The sequence below is a fragment of the Scheffersomyces amazonensis genome (genome assembly GCF_036850825.1).
Source record: "Scheffersomyces amazonensis strain UFMG-HMD-26.3 chromosome Unknown RJT21scaffold_2, whole genome shotgun sequence".
Classification (NCBI taxonomy): domain Eukaryota; kingdom Fungi; phylum Ascomycota; class Pichiomycetes; order Serinales; family Debaryomycetaceae; genus Scheffersomyces; species Scheffersomyces amazonensis.
The window spans coordinates 2,837,096-2,860,895 of NW_027042742.1; the positions used below are offsets into that span (position 1 = coordinate 2,837,096).

Sequence of the window (23,800 nt, forward strand, 5' to 3'; positions counted from 1 at the left end):
TTAATCATAACGAAGTCACTGTAAGGGTGCTGTATTCATTGATCTACTATACTTCGCTAATACTTGCCCAAGACCTAGAGAACCCCACCAAGGCAGAATATAGCTTTAGGTATTAGAGGCAGTCTGATCAATTTCTGACCAATTTCTGACAGCACAAGTAACTTGCAAACTATTAATAGTTCTACTAGGGTAATTAATAGCTCACTCTCCAGCCTCAAGTGTTGTAGTTGACAAATTGAACCAGCACTTCAAGATGGCAGTTACACACATTTGATTTTTTTATTTACTGATTTGGCTACTGGAGATTATTTTACTAACTCCAAACAGTTTGTTTGTACAACACTTCTGCTTTAGCAGTTTCGCATCTTTAGTTAATGTAGATAAGTGCGAGTTAAAAGTGGACTGATGTGAATAGCTAATCTTCTTTGTATAACAAGAATCAGAACACTATTCTGATTTCTTACAGGTTATGAAGGAACATAGTTTAACCAAGTGTACATAGACGGAGTTCCAAGAAGAGAAATTGATTGGCTAAACCTTGCGTTACGAACAGCGCATATATTCCGGTTGATTAGGTTTAAAAATAAACAACGAGAAATCTAAAAGCATAATAGAATTGTTAAAACCAAGGGATCAATTCTGGGCAGTGTAAATTGAGAAGCCAAAATTGAGGCAAGATAACCCAGGAATGATATGGATACGTTGTAATTCTACTGATCAGCCGAGCGACAGGGCGACTGACTAGCTAAAATCATGCTCCTTTATAAATTTTATGGAATTTTCCTTTGTAATGCACAGGTGCTAGTTGCATTACAGGTTGTAGTAAGTAATGCTACGCCTCGAGAAAAGGAACTTTCAACTTTGATTACATTAAATCGGCTTCCATACAGACAAAATGTACCAAAGGAGAGAGGGGTTCTTATTACATAACTTTGACTGATACCGTACATGTACCAACGGGACAATAGGACTTACAAAGTTGTTAACCTTAAGAATTTAATGTTGCCAAGGAAGCTTAAATAATGAGCCCCAATGAAAAGTTAAAAATTGTTTGAATCGATTTTCTGTATTGCTGTTTTGCAACTTAAGCTTATACGTTCTATGTAAACCAAGTTACCAAATCAGGCAGATGCTGAAGCTAGATTATCAGAGACTGTTTATTAAGGTCAATGTAATTTAAAAAGTATTATGTTCTCTATATAATAACAATCTATAACCAAAGATATATAAGATTGAAAAAGATATTTTAAGCTGTTGTTGTTCTTCGGAATCTACATGTTATTGATTCTTCCAGACGATACTCCAGTTTACTTTGCCGTCAAAGTTGGACTAGATATCAATAAATACGCCAAAATTATAGTTTCAAAGTGACTATAATACCCTCGGATATATGGGGATTTCCTGATAGGTATTCTCAGTAACATGGTGAAAAGCAAACCAGTTAGCATTCTGAAGCATAAAAAGTATAAAACGCCTTATAAAGAAAAAAAGAACAAAGGTCAAGTGTTGCCAAAAATTGTGACAATAAGGACAGGAGGCTTTGGCATTAGACAAGCGGGCAACCTACAGCAGCTACTTATGGACACATTCTTTGTACATGTATCGTTCGGCTTTAGTTTCTTTTTTAGTACAATGAAAGGGAATACCCCAGAGAAATATCTACATGAATAGCATAACGCAACAGTATACGATAATAATTAATGACAATTCCATATATTCTTACTTTTAATTATACATCAACTTTATTTCACACTTGACCACCCCAAATATTCTTTGCTTGGCCATTAATTGACTTTGGTAATTTGATTTTGAATAAAAATCCGCCTAAATCTCCTTGTAAATCTTCAGCGCTTATTGTTGCTGTGCTATCTAACAATTCTATATGTCCTGTTGTAACATATAATTCGTCATTGTTCTTACCACCACTAATAACACAGGTGATTTTCTCAGCTGGGATTTCAAATTTTTCTAATAATTCACCTTGATTATTCACATGAATAACTGAATTAGTACTGAATACAGCAGAAAAGATTTCTTCATTTTTAGTCATGGTTAGTCCATCTGGTTCAGGACTTTCGAATTCTGGGAATACATTTTTAATATTAACATGACTTCTTTTATTGGTTAAAGAATTTGTCTTGTAATCATAGTCAAATTTCCAGATGGTAAATGTTAATGAATCAGTCCAATATAATGTCTTTCCATCTTCAGAAAATGCCAATCCATTGGCAATTAATGTCTTATCAAGCATAGTATCTACAGTAAGATCTTTATAATTAATTCTATACAAATATCCTTCTGGTTTTACTCCTTCTGCTTTAGTAATAGGGAAATCATTCATTAATCCGATCCAGAGATTACCCCATGGATCGATAATTCCATCATTGGATCTTAATCTTTTCGACTCAGATTCGGTTACTGGATACTTCAAAAAGTATTCAATCAGCTTATGTTGGAAATCACCCTTTGCAACACCATATTTCCCACACACAAGGACTATATCTGGGTTGGATGTTAATGCGATAGCTCCAATAGATTCTTCTTCAGATCCCCATTTAAGCACCTCATGACTAGAACTAGGAGAGTCTAAATCTACACGATGAACTTCTCCTACTATAATATCAACCCATAACAACTTATTGGTTCTTCCATCGTAGGTAATACCTTCTGTTAATCTACCTCTGTATTCGGGAAGAAAGATATTCAGTTTATCTAATTTGGTGGTAGTAACCATTATCAACTATGAATTATACTTGTAAGTATTTGTCGTACTTGTACTTATACTATTAATTGTACTTGTAAGTAACTATTGTTATGATACTGTAATTTCTGTCACAGCAACGTTCATCCTAAAGGAGAAACTGCCGTTATAAATACATTGCTTGGAAGTTATGGGAAATTATTTTTGTGGTTCGTTTGCGGTTACAGGGTGGGGGAAGTTCTCAAATACGGGGAGATTTCTCGTCTATTAACCATTAAGTCAGCGAAAAGAATACCCCGTGATGTAATGAGGTCCAATTGTACTGTAGAAGTCACTGTTGTATCATTCGATGACTTGTTTCAGCATTTGAATTGACTGTTCAGTATAGCTTTGTAAGAAGAAGTCGTAATTATAGGGTGGATCAACTTCCTATTTGGGAAGGGGTCCCACCTGCAAAAATGGTGGGGGAGTCAGATGTTTAAATACACAAATGGATATTACCATTCAAGCTGATCTATGCACATATCCGTAACTACTACTTACACTAAATCGTAACTACTATTTACACGAGATCGTAACTACACTAGATCGTAACTACACTAGATCGTAACTAGATACACTTAAGACATACACTTCATACACTTAAAACTTATTTTTCTATCCTACTCTGTTTGAACTTGTAACTTATCCCACTCTCTCGCTAACTCTATCATAGCCTCAGAATTCATAGATGCATCTACTACATCATAAGGTACCTGACTTTCACTATATTCCTTTTTAGCAAATCTACCCAAATTGGTTTCATTGACCAACTTGAATTCGTAGTTATCTTCATCGTGGCCCAAAGTATCTATGAGCAAAAGCTCATTCCAAGTGAATAGTAATGGACTTGATTTCCTAGTAAATGGATTAATATCTACAATGTATACCTTATTGAATGGTCTGGGTATGTATACATCGACGATGTACTTTGATAAATTTAATTTTTCAGATAAAACTGGTATAACTGTATCGTAGATAAAATTATGAATTTTATCATGTATGGTTTCTTTAAGACTTTCTAAATACATATAATGATTTAAATCGCGTTGAGATATGCCAATAATTTTATTATCCTTTATAAAAGTTCGAAACTCTAAGGCGGGGTTGATATCCATCCATTTTCGAAGCACAAGCTCATATTCGACATCCACATTCACATCATTAGAATTCAAACCATCTTGTTCCAAATCAACACTAGCAAATGGATAATCCAAATCATCGACTATATGATCCGATGTGTTTAATAATAAATATATATCATTGACATGGTCACATCGGATGGTGTTATCCGGCATCATCCACTTGGCATCTTTAGGAGCGGACCAGTTTAACTTTGGAGTTACTACTCCTCCTAACTCGTGTATATTACTTATTATCTGATCATGTAGATCCTGAAAGTCAGACACCGTAATCTGATGTTCATGTCCATCTCCGTCTTTATTTCCATCTGCATCTGCATCTACATCTGCATCTCCTGCCTCTTCATCTTCCTGTTCCTGTTCATCTTCTTCCCAGTCACTGTACTCATTATCACTGTTTATCACTAGCTCTGGATCGTAGTTATGAGCTGGAGGCAATTTTATACTGTCACTATTTAAGTACTCTATAAACGACTGTGGTAATGGCTTGATGATTTTTGATTCTACAGTATGACTCTTCAATAACTCATACCACTGCGAATACGAACACGAAAGTATCTCATGCTTCGAAGTCTCGATGGTTTCGAATGTCACGTACTCCTCCTTAGTCATCTTTCTATTCACTAAACCTCTAACCACTAAGTATAACTGATACTATAGCAATAATTATAGTTTATGACTATTAGTAAGTTTTCAAGATGAGAAGCACACGTGAAAAGTCACATGTCCTTTCACGTGCCGCTCTCGACAACAAAAAAAACCGAACGCGACGAAAAATTTCACCACCATAAAAATTATCCTGCTCATACTTAAGAACCTTTTCTAATTACTTGTATTACTTACGGGCATCACTATTACTATCACCGATATGACTACAGCAGTTCCTCGGGCCCTGGTAGCGCCATCCAATGCCACTTTCAAAGATAAAGAAAAACCTCAAGAAGTACGTAGAGCCAACATCTTAGCAGCTCGAGCAGTATCAGATGCTATTAGAACTTCATTAGGACCAAAAGGGATGGATAAAATGATTCGAACTAAAAATGGACAAATTATAATTTCTAATGATGGAGCAACCATCTTAAAGCATATGGCAGTATTACATCCTGCTGCTAGAATGTTGGTAGATGTAAGTGCTGCACAAGATGTTGAAGCAGGAGATGGTACAACAACAGTTGCTATATTAACTGGATCATTATTAGGAGCCGCTGATAGATTATTAAATAAAGGAATTCATCCAACTTTAATTGCTGAATCATTTCAAAGAGCAGCCATTAGATCTTGTGAAATTCTTTTAGATATGTCATATAAAATTAAACTTGAAGATCGTGAACAATTAATTAGAGCTGCTTCAACATCATTATCATCAAAAATTGTTAGTCAACATTCATCACTTTTATCTCCACTTGCTGTTGATTCAGTATTAAAAGTTATAAATGAAGAAGAAAATAATGTAGATTTAAATGATATTCGATTAATTAAAAAAGTTGGAGGAACTATTGATGATACAGAATTAATTAATGGAGTAGTTTTAACTCAAAATGTAGTTAAAAATGCTGGAGGTCCAACTAGAATTGATAAAGCTAAAATTGGTTTAATTCAATTTCAATTATCTCCTCCAAAACCTGATATGGAAAATAATGTGGTGGTTAATGATTATAGACAAATGGATAAGATTTTAAAGGAGGAAAGAGCTTATTTATTAAATATTTGTAAAAAGATTAAAAAGGCCAAATGTAATGTGTTATTAATTCAAAAATCAATTTTAAGAGATGCTGTTAATGATTTAGCATTACATTTTCTTTCAAAATTAAATATCTTAGTAATTAAAGATATTGAACGTGATGAAATTGAATTCTTAGCTAAATCAACTGGTTGTAAACCAATTGCTGATATTGATAATTTTACAGAAGATCGTTTAGGATCAGCAGATTTAGTTGAAGAAGTTGAAAGTTCTGGATCTAAAATTGTTAAAATTACTGGAGTAACATCAAAAACTATTAAACCAACTGTATCAGTAATTGTTAGAGGGGCTAATCAATTAGTTTTAGATGAAACTGAAAGATCTATACATGATGCATTATGTGTTATAAGATGTTTAGTTAAAGAAAAAGCTTTAATTGCTGGAGGTGGAGCTCCTGAAGTTGAAATTTCTCGAATCTTAATGAAAGAATCTCATAAATTAACTGGAGTTGAACAATTTGTATATCAAGAATTCGCTCAAGCTTTAGAAGTTATTCCAACTACATTAGCAGAAAATGCAGGATTAAATCCAATTAATGTAGTAACTGATTTAAGAAATAGACATGAAAATGGTGAAAAGAATGCAGGAATTTCAGTTAGAAGATCAGGAGCTTCTAATACTTATGATGAACATGTTTTACAACCAGTATTAGTAAGTACTAGTGCCATTACTTTAGCTTCTGAATGTGTTAAATCTATCTTGAGAATTGATGATATTCAATTCAGTCGTTAAGTACGTATATGATATATAATCTATAGTGACTATACCCTGACAAATAATATACATATATATATTGAGAATATAGTGATATACAATTGGACATACAAATGAAATCCTACACCAACTTAACCGATCTGGATATACCTTTCTTAATACCAGTCTTTTCTCCTTGATATGGTCCTCTATTATTAGCATCATAAACTTGTCTAACTGACTTGAGTTTCTTTTGAGCTGTCTCATATTGTTTTCTCTTTTTAACTCTGGAATTTCTGTATTCCTTCTTTCTATGAGGGGTAAGTCCCTTATTCTTAAGAATTTGATAGTTAATGGCTCTTTTACCATCTTCACCCACCAGTTCTTGTAATTCTGCCAATTTCCCATCTTTGGCAGCCTTTACTGCAGCTTCATGAGCTTGAATACGTACTTGTTTCTTAACTTGTTTACTATTCTTAAGTGAATTATAGTATGCATCATCTTGTCCATGGTTAATGGATTGGGCAAGTTGTTCTTCATCAAAGTCCATATCGTTGGTATCCAAGTCTTCACCCAATTGGTTCTTATCAAGTCCCAACCCTCTCTTTCGGGCTTCTTCAATCAATCGTTGTTGTCTTTCAAATAATCTTTCTCGGTATGGTAAGTCCAAATCTCCAGAGAATCGTTCATTGTTTTTGGTCGATGATTGATCAATCTTCGAAGTATAGAATCGTAATGTCTTCTTCCGACGTTGTTTCTCTTCTCTATCTACATCATCAGGTTGTGCAGTTTCAGTAAAGTCATTACTGTTGGTAGAGTTATTAGTGGCTCGTTTAATGTGTCTGGAAGTATTGATATCAATATCAAAATCGTCTTGTGACTCCTTGGCATCCACAAATTGTTCATCGTCAATACTTTCAGATTCCTCAGATTCATCATCTTCATCATAATCATCTTCAAATTCAGGTATTATTTCTTCATCATACTCTTCTTCGGCTTGTACTGATCTTCTGACTACACCAACTTCTGGTAACTCATTGGCTTGTCTCCAAATTTCACGAGAACTCAAGATTGTCTCCATTACAGGATTATCCTTCATAGTGAAGGTCTCACCAGTTTTCAAGTTGTCTATAAAGATGCCAAAGTATGAAGTTATTGAAGCCAAATAGGCAGATAATGCTACGGATTTAACCGTTAAAAGTTCATTAGATTTCTTACTTTGAAGCTCCACAAGTCGCGGTTTAAGCAGGTGTAACTCCTGAACAAGAGGAACAAATTCAGGATATGTCTGATGTAATAATTCAAGTCTTTCACTATCATCTAACTCAGCAGTACTGATGTTTAATTGGGTAGTAGACTTTGTCTCTACCGATGATTCAGCAGCCTTTTTCCAGTTCTCCATCATATCTTCATCCACATAATCCGCCATGGCCAACTGTTGTAAATGTCTCTTTTGTTGTTTCAAAGCTTCTTCTGTGATTTCCTTAGCATCTTCTTCATCACTAACTTCATCTCCACCATAATAGTTCTTCTTACCTCCCCAACCTGACTCTTCCTGAGCTTCTTCCTCTTCATTTTCGCCATAGATGTCGTCATCTTCCTCACTATCACCTTCTTCATTGCCTTCTTCTTCGTCACTGTCTTCACTGTTCTCATCAATGCCCATCACTTCTTCATCAGACTCTTCGTCGCTAGAAGCTTGTCTGGCGTACTCCGCGGCTTCATCCAAGAGGATTTTCTCTCTGTTGGCATGGAAGGCATCCACTTCACCGACTTCTACGTCAGTCTCTCTGTTTTTACTACTCTGAGTCCTTCTGGCCATACTGTGTCCCTGTAAAGTGTCAGTAAGTGTCAGTAAGATCAGTAATGATTCCTCGCTAAGTACATCTCATCTCGCGAGGATTTGAAAAATTTAGTGCGACTTCGAAAATTTTTAGTGAGAGGTACTCCAAGTTACCGAGCTTAAGTAACTGTGAGAGCAGAGTTAGCGTCAGTAAAATAAGGAGGTACTGAATCAGTATCACAGTTACTGAATCATAAATACAATCCCAGTAAGATGTCCAATCGGTTGGAGTCGCTAAACTCCAAAAAGGCTCCTAGTCCTGCCCCTAAAGTGGCTCTTAAATTCAAACCTAAAGTAGTACCTCGAAAGAGTAAAGAAGAAAGAGCTAAAGATGCTCCAATACAAGTTAAGGAAGAACTGTCAGGACGTTTACCTGCTGGAAATGGTAGAGGAAGAGGTAGTGGACGAGGTAGAGGTCGAGGAGGTCGGAATAACTATGCCGGAACTCATTTAGTACTGTCCGGACCATTATCTTCAGGTTCAGTATCTTTAGGTAATGCTAGTGGATCTAAACTAGGGTTCACTAAAGATCGAGCTTATAATACCAATTCCGTATCTTCTACTCCGGAATTCATCCAGAATCTCAGACTTAAAGAGGGAACTAGTAGTAAATCTCCAGGCATTAGTGGGAATGGGAATGGTAATGGTAATGTAGCGGATGAGTCCGATGACGATGATGATATAACCAAGATCGATATGACAAAACAGTATCGATTTAATGAAGAGGATACACAGCTATTCCCGGTCAGACCAGAGCGACAGGATGACCAGGGAGTTAGTGCACCAGCTTCACGAGAGAGTACACCAGTAAAGGAAGAGATGATAGATGATGGAGCAGTAGCAGTTGCAGTTGATACACCACAGCCAGAAGTTCCCGCAGCTTCAGCAGCAGCCCAATCGTATCCCTCTAATGAAGAGCACGATAAGTTACTCACAGACCATCATCACATTGTGGATCTTCTAGCTGACCGAATGTCGGAATTGAATACCGACAATGACCAGGAAGATGAAGAATTTATCTTATTCCAATTACCCAAAATCTTACCCCAGTACCAACCAAAGTCCACTGTTAAGGCAGAAGATCCTACACAAAATGATTCTCCACCATCACCACATATCCATGGCCACATTGGTCACTTCAACATCCACCAATCAGGGAAAGTCTCTATAAATATCGGTAATGATATCAATTTAGATGTCACTAATGGAGCTCCTACCACTTTCCTACAAGAACTTATAGTGCTTAATGTCCCCGAAACTGAGCTGGTCCAATCAGATCCTGATGTAGAGATGGCTAACGAACAAGGCCAAAAAGTTAAGGGCAATATCATCCGTCTAGGGAAGGTGGACGGTAAGATCATTGCCACTCCATCATTTGTTTAGATCTAGATATATATATATATACTAATTCTATACATTACTAATAATATTTGCATATATACACTTACACTAGTCTAACCATTAAGTAATCTGGCAGTTAAGGATTCCAAATCTTCCAACGTTTCAGGTTCATCTATCTCTACTAAATTATCTCTAGCTGCTGGTCTGACTGGTTGAGTTTCAAACCATTTAGGTTTCTTAGCCACTGGCTGTTCATCCTCAGAGTACTCTAAGTCTCTGTCTAAATCAGCAGTGAGTTGGTTATCATTGTCATCAGCAGATTCATAGTCTTCCTCTTCCTCTCTCGCTTGTCTCTCCAACTCCTTCCGTCTTCTCTTCTTTTCCTGTCTCTTCTCTCTGGCTGTGGCCTTATCTTCCACATCTGCTTCATTCATTACTTCACTTTCCTTTAATACAAATGCTGCCTTCTGGTCACGGGCATCTCCGGCTTTCTTAAAGTCTTCTTCATCTTCTAATTCATAGATGGCATGGGCTACTCCATCATCATCAAATTTTAATTTAGATGGATTACCCTTAGAGGCAATAGATGCCTTTTTAGAAAGTGCCTTTTTGGCTTGTCTCTTACTGACTGGAACACTAAGATCAGGTAATTCTTCTTCTATAAGCTGATGGTCTTGTCTCTTGACAGTCATGAAATCTTCTTCTTCATCAGTTCCTTCTCCATCTGCACCGGTCATATGCAAATACTGTTCTGATAACACAGTTTGATTCTTTCTTTCAAACATCCTATCGTATTTGGTTCTTACCTTACCATCGTCTTTATTTTTCTGTTGTTGTTGCTGTTGTTCACCATCATCATCCAATTTAGCCAATTCCACTAACTTTCTAGAGGCATTCTTCTTTTCTTTACCAGCCGTACCTCCCTTAATTTTAATTTTAGGAGCTCCTGGTAATCCAAGGGATGCTGCATATTTATCGGATGGTAAGGCTTCTACATTAAATACATCTTTATCCTTTTGAATATATACGGCTCGAAAGTATGATATGAATGCTCTTTGTCCAAGATTCTTCATGAGAGGATCCTTAAAGCAAAGAGACTGTAATTGGGGTCTAATGGTCTTCTTATTCTTTTGTTTAATATTCATAAATTTAGGTTCAATCTTATTGGCCAGTAATCTTTTGAGCATACCTTCTTCTTCGGTAGGTAATAACATGAGTAATGATTTCCCCTGTCTACCAAATCTAGCGGCTCTTCCAACTCGATGAACATATGTAGATGCATCTTCTGGACAATCTACTTGAATAACCCAATCTATAGCTGGGAAATCCAATCCTCTAGCCACAATATCAGTAGCAAATAAACATGCATATTGAGCTTGAGAAAATTTTACTGTAGTCTCTAATCTTGATGTTTGCTTATTTCTTCCATATAATTTCATTAATGAAATACCTGGTTGTAATGTTCGGAATGTTTCATAAGTATATTGGACTTGTTTAGAAGATGAGAAGAATACAAGAATCTTACTCTTTAAATGAGATTTAATGAACGACCATAATACATCAAGCTTTTCATCCAACGGTATTCTGATATAGAATTGTTCTAAAGTATCAGGAGTGGCTGAAATTTCTTGATCACTAGATACACCAATACGTTTAGGATTGGTTAATGATAATCTAGCTAAATCTCTAACACTTTCAGATTGAGTAGCTGAGAATAATAATGTTTGTCTAGTGGGTGGTAAATGTCCAAGAATACTATCAATTTGTTTTTTGAATCCCATATCCAAACACCTATCGGCTTCATCAAGCACCAACATTTGTAAATTGGATGTTTCCATACCTACAGCTTCATTTAAATGCTGAGAAATACGTCCTGGAGTTCCAACTAAAACATTCATTCGTGATACTCTTTCCTTTTCATATTTCACATCTTTACCTCCAGTAACTAATCCAGCAGAAAATGTATTATATTTCCCTATTTTAGTTAACACTTCAAAGATTTGAACTGCTAACTCTCGAGTAGGTGAAATTATCAATGCAGCTAATCCATCAAATTCAGTAATCTTGTTTCTTATTAAACATTCAATGGTGGGGATAAGAAATGCAAGGGTCTTACCGGACCCAGTCTTGGCATATCCCATTAGATCTTCTCCCTTTAATGCAAGTGGAATAGTCTTCTTCTGGATATCGGTCATTGAAACAAAACTAGCTTCTTTCAATCCCTTTAATGTACTATCAGTAATGGGTAAATCACTGAATTGTGATACAGACTTTTCATCTACTAATGGATCATATGATTCGATTCTTTCTTGTAATTTTCGGAATGTTTCTTCCTCCTTTTCACGGCTCTGCTTTCGGGATGCCTGAGTGGACTTACTCCTCACTCCACTTTTCCTAGCCATTATTACTTGTAGATTTGTTGGAGTTCAAAGGTGTTTTTGCAGATGGGTTTACTGAAAAACTCTTCTCATCTCTAAAAAAAATTGGGATATCCGAGCGTCCGGAACTGAAAGTAAATTATATGTGGTACTCAGGTGATTGGTAATCACGTGTTTACACATATAAATCAAATCATATAAAATCCTATAAATAACAGTATATATTACATTCTAGTACAACTAAATACAAATAATACAAAATTAAACTAAAAGTTCAAGATTTCAGCATATTGAAGACACAAATCCCCATACTTATCAAGATACTTTGAGTCAAGTACATCACAACAGATGTCTCCCTCCGGTATGCCGTACTTTTGTCTAACTTTTTCAAATGAGCCAAGAAACGACTGTGGATCACCAGTAGCCACCAAATTGTTGTTTAGCTCGATTTGAATAAGTAGACCTCTAAAATTCCCATGCAAAAATACATTGGAAGTTCTTATTATGAGATTACCATTCTCTAACTCGTAGATCTGACCTCCGTCACCTCGAATTAACTGTCTCTGAGTCCATAAACTTTCAAGTTTTTGCGATACAAACACATCAAATGGATCATTGAGTCCTGTAGTAGCACCTCTATGTAAGTGATGATCAGGTATACTCAATTCTTTAGCCAGCTCACTTGCTTCTTCCCTAATCAAATTCGTGAACACTCCTAACGACTTTTTGTTAATGAGAGTTATGGTACACTCATTGACGTACGAAGGCGATAGTGTATACAAGAATTGAGCATCAGTAGAAACAGTGGCGGTTTCGGCAACTTCTGGAGCCAACGAGTATGGATTATTACGAAAAATCTTGAAGTTAAAGTTCCACTTACCCTTTAACGATGGAAGTTCGTTGGAGAGTTGATCGTGAAACTGCGTTATGGTGTCGGGCGTCGCCTTTTGCACCAAAAGCACTCTAAAATTTGGTTAGTAACTTACTGAATTTGGCTTTTATATCATCCACTATCATAATCACTTACGCTGATACCATTCTATTGATAATTGACTTAAATTTCTGGGTAACTTCGTCCTTTACCTCTGTCCACTAAGGTTCAGTAAACAGTGGAGTTATGGACTTATTTTGTTAGTACCTGCACACAACACGAAGCCCGCCGCTCACTGAAAATTATGAAAAATTTGGGAAGAGCATCGCTACACCTCAAGGCTGGGGAAACCGAACAGTGACAGTTTAGGGGAAATGTCAGACGCTATAGTGAGTCAGGAGGCGGTATTCATTGGTGCCAACAGACAGTCCTTTACGGTAGATTATAATGGTAGTGAAAAATTAGTGGCATACGGAGCAGGTAATACTATTGCCTTGTGGAATCCATTAGCATCCGATCTGAGAGGAGTTACCACTACATTGAAGAAACATAATAAAGAAGTTACCGGGGTAAGATTTATACCTGGTAGTGATTATTTAGTATCTTCAGGAGAAGATTATGAAGTCAATGTGTGGCAGAAATCTAAGGATTCGTATGAGTTGTACCAAACATTGGAAGGTCATGAGCATTCTATTACATGTTTAGCAGTAATAAATGAAAGTGTATTTGTTACAGGAGGTGCAGATGGGAATGTCATATTATGGACATATGATGCTATAGATTTACATTTCAAATTGGCTCATAAATTCCAAGTTAAAGCTAGTTTCTTACCATTATCACTAGCCTTACAGGACATTGATGAGAATGGTAATTATCTTTTAGCTGTAGGAGGTACAACATCAAATGTTTATATTTATACATTCAACTTACATAGTTCAGGCCAAGTTGAAGGATTTACCGAATCAGCTGTCTTGAGTGGTCATGAAGATTGGATTAAATGTTTACAGTTTGTTACGGATGCTAAGTATAAGAATTATATATTAGCTAGTGGATCTCAAGATAGATACATCAGATTGTGGAGATTGAAATTGAATGAGCTTATAGATGATTCAGATGAAGATGAACTGAAATTAATTCTTTTATCCAACAAGCAATATAAGTTTAATATCGGAGCCAATTCAAGAGGTGCATTCAGTTTTGAAGCTTTATTAATGGGACACGATGATTGGGTCACGGGATTACAGTGGCATCCAAGTTATAGATTTGGCAGTGCCTTATCAGATAGACGTTTACAGTTATTATCTTCCAGTGCCGATACAGCATTAATGGTATGGGAAATGGATGAAGAATCAGGAATATGGGTTTGTGTAAATAGGCTTGGAGAAATGTCAATTAAGGGTGCTTCAACTGCTACAGGAGCTTCCGGAGGGTTTTGGTCATGTTTATGGTTTATTGATGATACTACTCAACTGCAATATATTTTATCTAATGGTAAAACCGGATCTATCAGAGTGTATAAGTCAACCGATTCCGAAGCTAAAACATTTGAATCAACTCTTGGAGTCACGGGTTCAACTAAGGAAGTATCTGGATTGACTTGGTCCTTAGATGGAGAATATTTTACCAGTGTTTCACTCGATCAAACTGCTCGACTTTACGCTCCCTGGGTAGCTAATAGAGATTATAAATCATGGCATGAATTCGCCAGACCACAGATCCATGGGTATGATATGATATGCCTAGATAATATTACCAGCTCTAAATATGTTTCTGGTGGTGATGAAAAGATATTGAGAGTATTTGAAATGACAAACTCCATTTACAGTTTATTGAAGAAACTTTGTAATATTGAAATTGTAAAAGAAGAGAATGTTGAGGCATTACCAGAAGCAGCATCTTTGCCTGTATTAGGATTATCCAATAAGGCCAATAATGAACAACAAGAAGTAGGACAAGCAGCTCAAGAACTGCAAGATGCTGATGAAGAGGTTGAAACTGTACAAGTAAAGGAAGATGTCCTTTCCACTTTAACCACACCACCTTTGGAAGATTACTTACAAAGATATACCCTTTTCCCAGAATTAGAAAAATTATATGGCCATGGGTATGAAATTACCTGTTGTGCTACATCTCCAAGTGGAGCTTTAATTGCATCTGCTTGTAAATCCAATTCTGCTAAACATGCAGTCATAAGAGTTTTCAATGCAAATAAAGACTATCAACAATCACCTCAAGTATTGGAGGGTCATAACTTAACTATAACAAGTTTGGAATTCTCACACGATGGTCAATACTTATTGGCAGTATCCAGAGATAGGCAATTAAGTTTATGGAAAGTGACCAATGAACAAGAAGCTCAATTCGAACTAATTGAATTAAACCCTAAAGCTCATACCAGAATTATCTGGGATTGTTCATGGGCACCTACTAACCAATTTGGTAACTTCTTTGTCACTGCTTCTCGTGATAAGTCCATCAAATTATGGAAAGTTGAATCAGATATTATTTCTACTATCAGTACCATTAAAGTCGATGAACCTATAACCTCCATCACTTGTTTTGGAACTGATTTAGTTAACAACCACATGGTAATCGCCATAGGACTTGAGAATGGTGACATAACCATCTTCAAACTTGACTTATCCACAACAACCAAACAATTCGAACCGATTGTAAATTTTGATAAACGTCTTACCCCTGCTGACCGTATTTCCAAACTTAGTTTCAGCACCAAATTTCACGACAACAAGTTGCTACTTGCAGTGGCAAGTAGAGACACCTCTACCCGACTCTATAGTATCGATAAATCAGTAGTATAGATGTAAATATAAATAAATTAATAGAGAAGGATACGAATAATATTAAATGAAAGTGGTGCGACATTATTGCATCCAAATGTCGTGTGCCCCACCAGAACCATGTCGCGCCTCCTAAAATGGACACAAATTTCCAGCTACTATAAATAAGGCACTACTAATCAGTAAAGCTGTCAATTATCCAACTTTAACAATGGCTGATAAATTCCCAGCTATAGAGACCATCGGAAACGATCTTCCTGATAGTGCAGATGAAACTTCTGCTACTGATTTCTTATCTCGTGAGAAGGAATTGGTGGGTGACGAGTTTCAAACTGAACAAGACCACGAACTCTTAAAGGATGACGATAATGATATAAACGATTTCAAAGAACAATTTCCTGAAGTGGATGACAGTGTAAGTGCACCAGTAGTTCAAGAAGAAGCCGATGATGATGAATTCGAAGGGTTTGGATCATCAGCTCCTCAAACTAACAAATACGAAGGAGAGTCTGTACATTTGAAGGAATGGAAGGAACGTCGTGATTTAGAAATTAAGGAAAGAGAAACTGCCAATTCTAAAAAGAAAGACGATATCGTGACTACTGCCAGACAGACTGTAGATGACTTTTATGATAATTACAATAATAAGAAGGAACAACATTCTAAGGAAATCTTAAAAGAACAAGAAGAATTCTTAGAAAAGAGAGATAAATTCTTACAAAGAGGTACATTATGGGATAGAGTCAATGAGTTGGTAACTGAAGTTGGTGAACTTCCTGACTCTGAATCCAGAGATAAGTCCAAGTTTAAAGAATTGTTAACCAAATTAAAGGGTAAGGACAATGTTCCAGGAGCTGCTGGTTATTGACCAGATGTATTTGTTTAGTTGTTTGTTAGTTTGTATTCTTAAATAAAAGCTCTTTATTATTCAACTACTGTACACAATAAATAGTTACTTAATGGAAGTATTACATAATTCGATCCACTACTCGGATCAATGTTTCTTTCCGGAGATGATCGTATTGGCGAGGATCGGGACTGCTCTTGATGAAATCATTCAAGTTCATCACCTTATAGACTCCGTAACATGCCAATAACGCCTCTAACTTTCTCCAACTACTCAATTTTAACGAGCTGAAAGAAGGATGATTCTCTTTAGTGATTCGCCATTTCGATAATAAGATTAATCGAAATAAATATAAATTAAGCGCATTGATGAAACTCTTGCTGATCTTACGGATATTCTCTTCCTTAACTTCTTCTTCCTCTTGAATATAACTCAAATCATCGATCTTGACATTTACTAATTGCTTCTTGCGATTGTATCCCACATCAGGCACGATATTTATATCATTGAGATAAATTGTAATAAAGGCAGCTATGAATCCAATTAGTCTAGTGTACCCCTTAAAATATTGTTTGGTATGATTCATATAATGAACTCGTAACCCTTTTACAGGGAAGTTAGCATTACTCAAATAAGCAAACATAGGAGCAGTTAACGATATTAAGAAGATGGCTATCAAATTGGGTACATACGCAAAATTAATTAATGAATTAGTAACGTGGAACACATACATCACAAAGTTTTTAATTATCCCTGCAATTGTTTCCTGTCTAGTGATTTTATACTTCAAGGCATAATATCGATCCACAAGTCGATCTTTGAAATTGTACAACCCCACAACCGTACCTAACATTAGGTGGTGAATTGTATAACTCTTTAATAATCCTACCCAATTCAAATACTCAGAATTAACACCTAATGAATAGTTGATCCATATGGGATTTAGAATCCGAGACTTGATGGATGTAGATAGGTATCTTTGATTCAACTTATACTTCGTGGGAGTCAAGTAGTTCAGTAAGATTTGACCAAAGATCATTGGATATATGATATATTCCTTATTATTATAAAGTTTCATAAGTTTATCATTCTTATAATATTCAATTTTTAAATATTTTGAATACTGAGGGGATATCATAATTGAAGATGCCAGGGGAGGATTTAATATACCATAATAATTAATCCATAAGTAGATCAGTAAGTAATCACTGGGGAGTCGGGTATTGGTGGATGCAGCAAAGTAAAGAATGGCACAACTGACAAGATTCGAAGTCTTTTTAAGTCTTCTTTCTACATCAACACCATCACTCCACTTCCCCAATGACTGCTTAATGCGTTTATGAAGTAACAATTGACGAATTTTTGGGTGTAAACTTAAGAAACTAGACCATAGAAACGGCTTTGGGGAACGAGTCGCAAGCAAGATCACGACCCATTTGATCCAATTTTTGATGGCAGGATCTCCCCAAGCGATTGCTATTGGATCTTCCATATTTTTTAACTATGTATTACTCACCACTAATTAATAAAAGTACCTGTAAAAGTCACTAGTTGATTATTTATAGTCGGTTACGGCTGTTGTTATCTTCAAGTGAATGTGATAATTACGACATTAATTTTTTTTTGGAGACGCGACATCCTGAATCTCAAACTGATAACAATCAACTATAATTACTATAAAGATTCAACCTTATAATTAACAAAGAAGTAGGACATAAATATGACGCCTAAGTCCACTACTCCACCACCAGGGGACTCTCATAATGATATCTCCATAAATGTGGGCACTCCATCCCCTCGCAAGGACTTGGTGTTGACACTGTCTCGTACTCTGAGTGTACCATCAACTAAAAAGTCTCTTGGAGGATTATCACGATCGGGTTCTGTAAGATCTAAGGGATTTAATTTAAATCTAGCTGTATCACCATCAGGTTCCACACCTTCAACACAAGTTCCAACATCATCAGGATTAAGAAAATCTTGTAGTATAACCACCAATAGTCTTCAACAAGTTACAGAAGATCCTTCACCATTTCCAAGTATGTCACCTACACCTAACTCGATTACTACTGAATTGAAATATGATTTACCATTACCTCTGCAAGATCAACTTGTAAGTATGAATATTGATGAACAATTAAGGTTGCTAGCCCTAAAGGAAATGGCTGTAGTAGAAATCAAAGATGCAGTAAATAATCTCAATAAGAAACTAGAAAAGCACGATAAGGAGCTACATGGACTACGAGAAATCATTCAAAGGTCACTATATAAGGAATTAACTATTTCTGCTACGAAAAATGCCGAGTCAGGTGATGCCAATTCCCCAGCATCAAGACCAAGACAGAATAGTAATCCCCGTGATGAAGCTATAGCAAGTATAAAAAATAGAAGGAGAAGAACTCTTTCATCGAATTCTCATCCTAACATTGCTGGGATCTTGAACAGCTCTGAGCCAGGCATAGATGATGGAGATATAAAGTCTAATTCCAAGATTTGGAGTAGTCTTAGTAAACCTTTGAATTTCATTCAGCAAATTGATACAATGTTACTGAATGAGTTTGAAAAGTCATTGATACCAACTACTAGCGCTACTAATCCCTCAAATTCTTATAACCCTCGACGTTCGGAAGATTCTATCTCCAGTTATGGTTCGTCTGTGCCATCACCTTTGAAATCCAAATCTTCTTCTATGAATACAAATCCAGATATCGATCAGTATTTGAATACAGAATATGGTGCACCTGCAGTCAAAAGTAATGCTGAAGATATGATTCATACTGTATCTTCATCTATATGGACGTTTGTTAATGATGTCAAGACCAATGTCTTAGCATCTCTACGAGAAGAAGATTATGATTATAAAGGTAACGGTTCAACGGTTTCACCTCCAACTATATATAATCTTGATACGGGATCAACTGTAAGCTTGGATAAGAGTAGTGATCTTGATAAAGATATAGGTAATGACACCACAGGTAATGACACCACAGGTAATGACACCACAGGCAATGACACTATAATTTCGCTTAATGGACGATTAGATGATGACGAGGTGGAGGTTTAATCCTCAAAAATAGATGTTTGGTTACTTTAGATGTTGTTCTGGTTATTTTTGGTTAATCGGTTCGGTTTTGGTATGTTTTGGTTTAGTTACGGTTAGATACATTTATAAGTCGGTTAGATGTTCTTAATATGTATTATATTTTAAGATTTATTTAAACAAATACTTCATAATGTTTGTAAGCCCTTAATGACTTCTGATTGTCGTAAATCCTCTAGCTTCTTTTCTCCCACATCTCCTACTGATCTTAAATCCTTCAATAATACATCCTTAAGCTTATCAAAGTATACGTCTTGTAATAAGTTTCTAACGTTAAATTCGGACTTTTCCACTAAAGTACCTAAATTAATTAAATGGTTGGTAGCTAAGCTAGTAGATCCATCAATTTCAATACTTTGAGTAGTCTCAATTTGTCTAGTTAAACTTCCTGATAAGGATAATGACGATAATTTTTGATTCTGTAAATCAAGTATGACTGAAGTGGTTAATTTATACGAGTATGAAGTTGAAGTTTCAGGAGTAATTTCAAATACATGAATAGAATCCCATTTACCTGAACCATCATCAGTCTCCTTTTTAATTAATACTACTCCAGCAAATCCATCCTGTAAAGTATTTTCATCATCATCAGCTGTATCCCATAAATATACTGAAGATATTCCTGAACCTTCATAGTACAAATCACGATAAATATCAAAACTATCATTGGCTTTAATTTCAAGTTCTCTTAATATATTGGAAGGGAATGGTGGAGGTTGATCATCATCAGATTGAGGTGTAGGATAATACTTATTAGACCATGGAGATCTATATGAATCTCCATCTCTATTATAATCACAACATAAAAAATCTTTTCCTGAATCTTTACACTTGCCTACCTTCAATGGAGTATCTACTGATGATAATAAATCTTGAACTAATTCTTCTCCTGACCCATCACTATCATTATTTTGAATAATAGTACATATATCATTAAGATTCTTAGTGATGGACTTGGGATCTAATCTTCTTAACAAGTCCAAAGTTGAATCGAATTTCTCTTCGTATGTCATAGTATATCTCTGGTTTGTTGGTTCAATGGGCTACAATTGTATTTAAATAGACGATTCGGTAGTGGTGGTATAAAATTTGGGAGTGTTGATAATGGTGCTCTATTGGAGACATACATCCACGCCGCAATATTTAAGAGAGAACCGCTATAAAAATTCAGTTTCTATAATTTCACCACTAAGGTGTTAGCAAGTTAAAAGACAAGAAATTAATTAAAATATGAAACTTGGGTAGAAATAGAAATAAAAAGTGTATATACTATATAGTGTCGATTAAGAAGATAAAGAGTAAGTTTGACCTAATCTTGGAGCATGAATGATGATGGCATTAAGTAAACCAGCAATCAAACCAGCCATTGGTAAGGTGAAAATCCAACCTAAGTAACACCAAGCGACAATTCTCCAGTTAACAGATTTAAGTTCTCTGTTACATAAACCAACAAATACAGTAGCACCAACAGCAGATTGAGTAGTAGAAACTGGAATGGCTAATTGGGTAGCCATAACGGTAGTGACAGCAGCACCTAATTCAATAGAGAAACCTCTGGATGGAGATTGTAAGATCAACTTATTACCTAAGTTTCTCATGATATTATAACCATAAGTCCAGACACCAATGACTAATGCTGCAGCGGCATAAGCTAAGACCCAAACTGGAACATCATTCTTAGAACCAACAGTATTAGTACTCCAAGTAACGTAAATAGTAGCTAAAGGTCCAGTAGCGTTAGCAATATCGTTTGCACCATGTGCGAAAGACATGGTGGAGGCAGTAATGGCTTGTAATAAGGAGTATAAGAATTCAAGCTTGTTATCGTAATATTTGGAACGTTGATGCATACCTTTAAGATCACCAGATAAAAGATCTTGGTGTTGGACTTGGTTGCTAATAACATCTTGAACAAAACCGTGAGAAACAACCAACCAGAGTAAACGTGGCCATTCCTTTGGACCAGCCTTTAACAAGTTCCACCAAAGAGTCTTAGTTGGGACCTTTTCTTCTTTTTTAACAACTGCCTTTTGAGATTCAACATCGGCAATGTTAGAATGTTGTTCGTGTCCCTTTTCAATAGAGGATCCAGATTCAGTATCATGTGGTTTGGTTTCATCAGCTTCAGAAGATTCATGACCGCCTTCTTCTTCGTATCTTCTACCTTTATAGTAATCTGGTACTATACTATGATCTTCTGGAATTGGAGGAATATCACTAGTTGATTTGAACCAGTAGATTGGTCCAATGAAAATGTGATACCATTTTAAAGTCCAATCTCCGTGAATTAACTTTCTTCTGTAGTATGGGTAAAGGAACAACATGTAAACACCAAATGCAACAGCACCAGTACCAAGAATAGCAGCAACAGTTGTTGGACCAGATAATTTGTTTAACTTCAACTTTGGAGAACCTTTCCAGACAATTAACATAGTTAAGATTGAGAAAGTAACAAATACTAAGAAAGGAACTAAAAGCATAGCATTTCTTAAAGAAGTCTTTGGATTCTTGACTTCTAAAACACAATATTTGGAGAACAAGAAAATGATAGAAGCAAGAATACCGGCTAAAAGTGGTGCAATAAACCAAGAAGCGATAATCTGAGAAACTCCAGCCCAACCCCAAATAATATTATTACCACCTTTAGCAGCAATAGCAGCACCAATAACAGCACCAACAATGGAATGGGTGGTAGAAACTGGCATACCAATAGAAGTAGCGAAACTTAACCAAAGAGATGAACCAACTAAAGCACAAGCCATAGTTAACATAAGAGCGGCAGGTTCATCGCTGAATTCTTTAACATCAACAATCTTGTTTCTTATGGTATCAGAAACTCTTGAACCAACTAAAACAGCACCTAAGAATTCACAAAGAGCAGCTAAAATCATAGCTTGCCAATATTTTAAAGATCTTGAAGACACGGAAGAAGCAAATGAGTTAGCAACATCATTAGCTCCAATATTCCATGCATCCAAGAATGCAAAGATCATACCGATTGCAAAAACATAATCAAATTGATGTAATGCAACAACCATTTTTAATTTATTTATCTATGCGTTTGGATTTTAATAGTAAATTAAACAATAAAGATTATGTTGATGAAATAGCATTTAAAAATAGTCGTACAATTAAATGAAGTATTTACGGATCATTTATATATTAAGAACTTTTCAAACAGTTAATTACAATTAAAAGGAAAGTGCAAGGGCTGAACTCGTGGGAGCAGTAGGCTGAGGCAAAGGCACTAAACAAGTAAACTTTTAGATTTAGCTTTTTAAAAATATAGATGTGAATACTAGCTATTTGTAAAAATTTCTTAGCCTGTAACATTAAAAATTAATGTTGGAGCGATATGTAGGATACCTCTAATTGACATTTACGAAATGCAAAAGAAACGACAGAAATGCTAGACTCATGCATATTCCTTTCTCTTCATGTTAAGCTCTATTCAAAGACATGATGACGTTTGTCGCCATAAGTACTGCTCTGCTGAACCACATAACTTATGGTTACCATCTGAGTGGTATCCCGAAATTAATGGGTAGTTGCGAAAAGACCACTGTTTCTTTTTTTTTTTACCTCACTATTTTTTTTCTTGATTGAAAATGCCAAGATAAGCACCATTTTTAACAGCCAGTTATTTCTTGTCATGCCATAGTTAAGGATAAGAATAAGGAAATACAAGAAATTTTAGATGCGGACAGCATTACCTATCTCTAACAAGTGTTATGCTATAGAAGAAAATGAAGTAGTTAAAAGGAAGGGAGGGCCCACGTTGTCTGTCTTAGCAAAAAAGTCAAGAATAGAACTAGATATGAGCTACCTAATCATTATTAATGAGATTTTTCAATGTTGTATGAATACAACACTATCACTACGTAACGGTTATTTAAGGTCACACTACTGATATAATAAACACTTAACAACATTAATGCTACTACCAAGAAGTCCCAAAAATATAAAGATAATTTCATTTCCGAAATAGTGAAGTTCAAAAAGTCTGAGCATATCGGCACGTGGGAACACATTTATTAAAAAAAAGTAAACCAGTGCCGCTTAGGGTTGCAAAACTTCGGGTTAAAGCATCGTTTAGCACTATTATTAATAGTGGAAACTATATCAGTCTGTTGTAAGGCAGATTTGTAAACTTTGAACTTACAATACAGGAAGATTTCATAATTATAGTATAAAATATTTCTCAATTCATAATCCAAACCTCCAAGTCTGTTCAAGTATATTAAATGACCTTAATAAAGCGCAATTAATTCTATTCCGTTGATCTCATCTCATCTCATGTCATCTC

The 23,800-nt window shown here is 35.7% G+C and overlaps 13 protein-coding genes across 13 annotated transcripts; 5 read left to right on the top strand and 8 right to left on the bottom strand. All coding sequences in view use genetic code 12, as the record gives it.

The window, feature by feature from the left end:
• Nucleotides 1–1,709: 1,709 nt before the first annotated feature.
• CGR1 (Cgr1p) lies at nt 1,710–3,049 on the bottom strand. The gene has a single exon (XM_064883994.1). The coding sequence runs from the start codon at nt 2,732–2,734 to the stop codon at nt 1,748–1,750; it is 987 nt and encodes a 328-aa protein (XP_064740207.1). The 5' UTR covers nt 2,735–3,049; the 3' UTR covers nt 1,710–1,747.
• RJT21DRAFT_27358 (cell proliferation protein) lies at nt 3,049–4,555 on the bottom strand. Its single transcript, XM_064883991.1, has one exon. It carries the CDS (start codon nt 4,492–4,494, stop codon nt 3,364–3,366), a length of 1,131 nt encoding a protein of 376 aa, XP_064740208.1. The 5' UTR covers nt 4,495–4,555; the 3' UTR covers nt 3,049–3,363.
• Nucleotides 4,556–4,644: 89 nt separating this feature from the next.
• RJT21DRAFT_119628 (chaperonin-containing T-complex subunit) lies at nt 4,645–6,437 on the top strand. Its single transcript, XM_064881464.1, has one exon. It carries the CDS (start codon nt 4,751–4,753, stop codon nt 6,353–6,355), a length of 1,605 nt encoding a protein of 534 aa, XP_064740209.1. The 5' UTR covers nt 4,645–4,750; the 3' UTR covers nt 6,356–6,437.
• Nucleotides 6,438–8,269, bottom strand: SAS10 (rRNA-processing protein). The gene has a single exon (XM_064881465.1). It carries the CDS (start codon nt 8,136–8,138, stop codon nt 6,459–6,461), a length of 1,680 nt encoding a protein of 559 aa, XP_064740210.1. The 5' UTR covers nt 8,139–8,269; the 3' UTR covers nt 6,438–6,458.
• Nucleotides 8,270–8,272: 3 nt separating this feature from the next.
• RPC53 (DNA-directed RNA polymerase III subunit) lies at nt 8,273–9,605 on the top strand. The gene has a single exon (XM_064881466.1). It carries the CDS (start codon nt 8,373–8,375, stop codon nt 9,540–9,542), a length of 1,170 nt encoding a protein of 389 aa, XP_064740211.1. The 5' UTR covers nt 8,273–8,372; the 3' UTR covers nt 9,543–9,605.
• HCA4 (RNA-dependent ATPase) lies at nt 9,606–12,019 on the bottom strand. Its single transcript, XM_064881467.1, has one exon. It carries the CDS (start codon nt 11,900–11,902, stop codon nt 9,614–9,616), a length of 2,289 nt encoding a protein of 762 aa, XP_064740212.1. The 5' UTR covers nt 11,903–12,019; the 3' UTR covers nt 9,606–9,613.
• Nucleotides 12,020–12,033: 14 nt separating this feature from the next.
• On the bottom strand, nt 12,034–13,111 carry MED20 (Med20p). Its single transcript, XM_064881468.1, has 2 exons — nt 12,906–13,111; nt 12,034–12,841 (listed from the first exon to the last, which is right to left on the bottom strand). Exons 1-2 carry the CDS (start codon nt 12,914–12,916, stop codon nt 12,145–12,147), a joined length of 708 nt encoding a protein of 235 aa, XP_064740213.1. The 5' UTR covers nt 12,917–13,111; the 3' UTR covers nt 12,034–12,144.
• Nucleotides 13,094–15,650, top strand: RJT21DRAFT_119633 (Elongator subunit). The gene has a single exon (XM_064881469.1). The coding sequence runs from the start codon at nt 13,124–13,126 to the stop codon at nt 15,566–15,568; it is 2,445 nt and encodes an 814-aa protein (XP_064740214.1). The 5' UTR covers nt 13,094–13,123; the 3' UTR covers nt 15,569–15,650.
• On the top strand, nt 15,631–16,517 carry CLC1 (Clc1p). Its single transcript, XM_064881470.1, has one exon. The coding sequence runs from the start codon at nt 15,759–15,761 to the stop codon at nt 16,413–16,415; it is 657 nt and encodes a 218-aa protein (XP_064740215.1). The 5' UTR covers nt 15,631–15,758; the 3' UTR covers nt 16,416–16,517.
• RJT21DRAFT_139208 (uncharacterized protein) lies at nt 16,516–18,064 on the bottom strand (the record flags this gene model as incomplete). Its single annotated transcript, XM_064883337.1, has 1 exon — nt 16,516–18,064. Exon 1 carries the CDS (start codon nt 17,884–17,886, stop codon nt 16,516–16,518), a length of 1,371 nt encoding a protein of 456 aa, XP_064740216.1. The 5' UTR covers nt 17,887–18,064.
• A 12-nt stretch (nt 18,065–18,076) lies between these two features.
• RJT21DRAFT_119635 (uncharacterized protein) lies at nt 18,077–19,573 on the top strand. The gene has a single exon (XM_064881471.1). The coding sequence runs from the start codon at nt 18,115–18,117 to the stop codon at nt 19,456–19,458; it is 1,344 nt and encodes a 447-aa protein (XP_064740217.1). The 5' UTR covers nt 18,077–18,114; the 3' UTR covers nt 19,459–19,573.
• Nucleotides 19,574–20,723, bottom strand: RJT21DRAFT_119636 (F-actin-capping protein subunit beta). The gene has a single exon (XM_064881472.1). It carries the CDS (start codon nt 20,505–20,507, stop codon nt 19,623–19,625), a length of 885 nt encoding a protein of 294 aa, XP_064740218.1. The 5' UTR covers nt 20,508–20,723; the 3' UTR covers nt 19,574–19,622.
• A 2-nt stretch (nt 20,724–20,725) lies between these two features.
• PHO89 (Pho89p) lies at nt 20,726–22,862 on the bottom strand. Its single transcript, XM_064883999.1, has one exon. It carries the CDS (start codon nt 22,530–22,532, stop codon nt 20,778–20,780), a length of 1,755 nt encoding a protein of 584 aa, XP_064740219.1. The 5' UTR covers nt 22,533–22,862; the 3' UTR covers nt 20,726–20,777.
• Nucleotides 22,863–23,800: the final 938 nt, after the last annotated feature.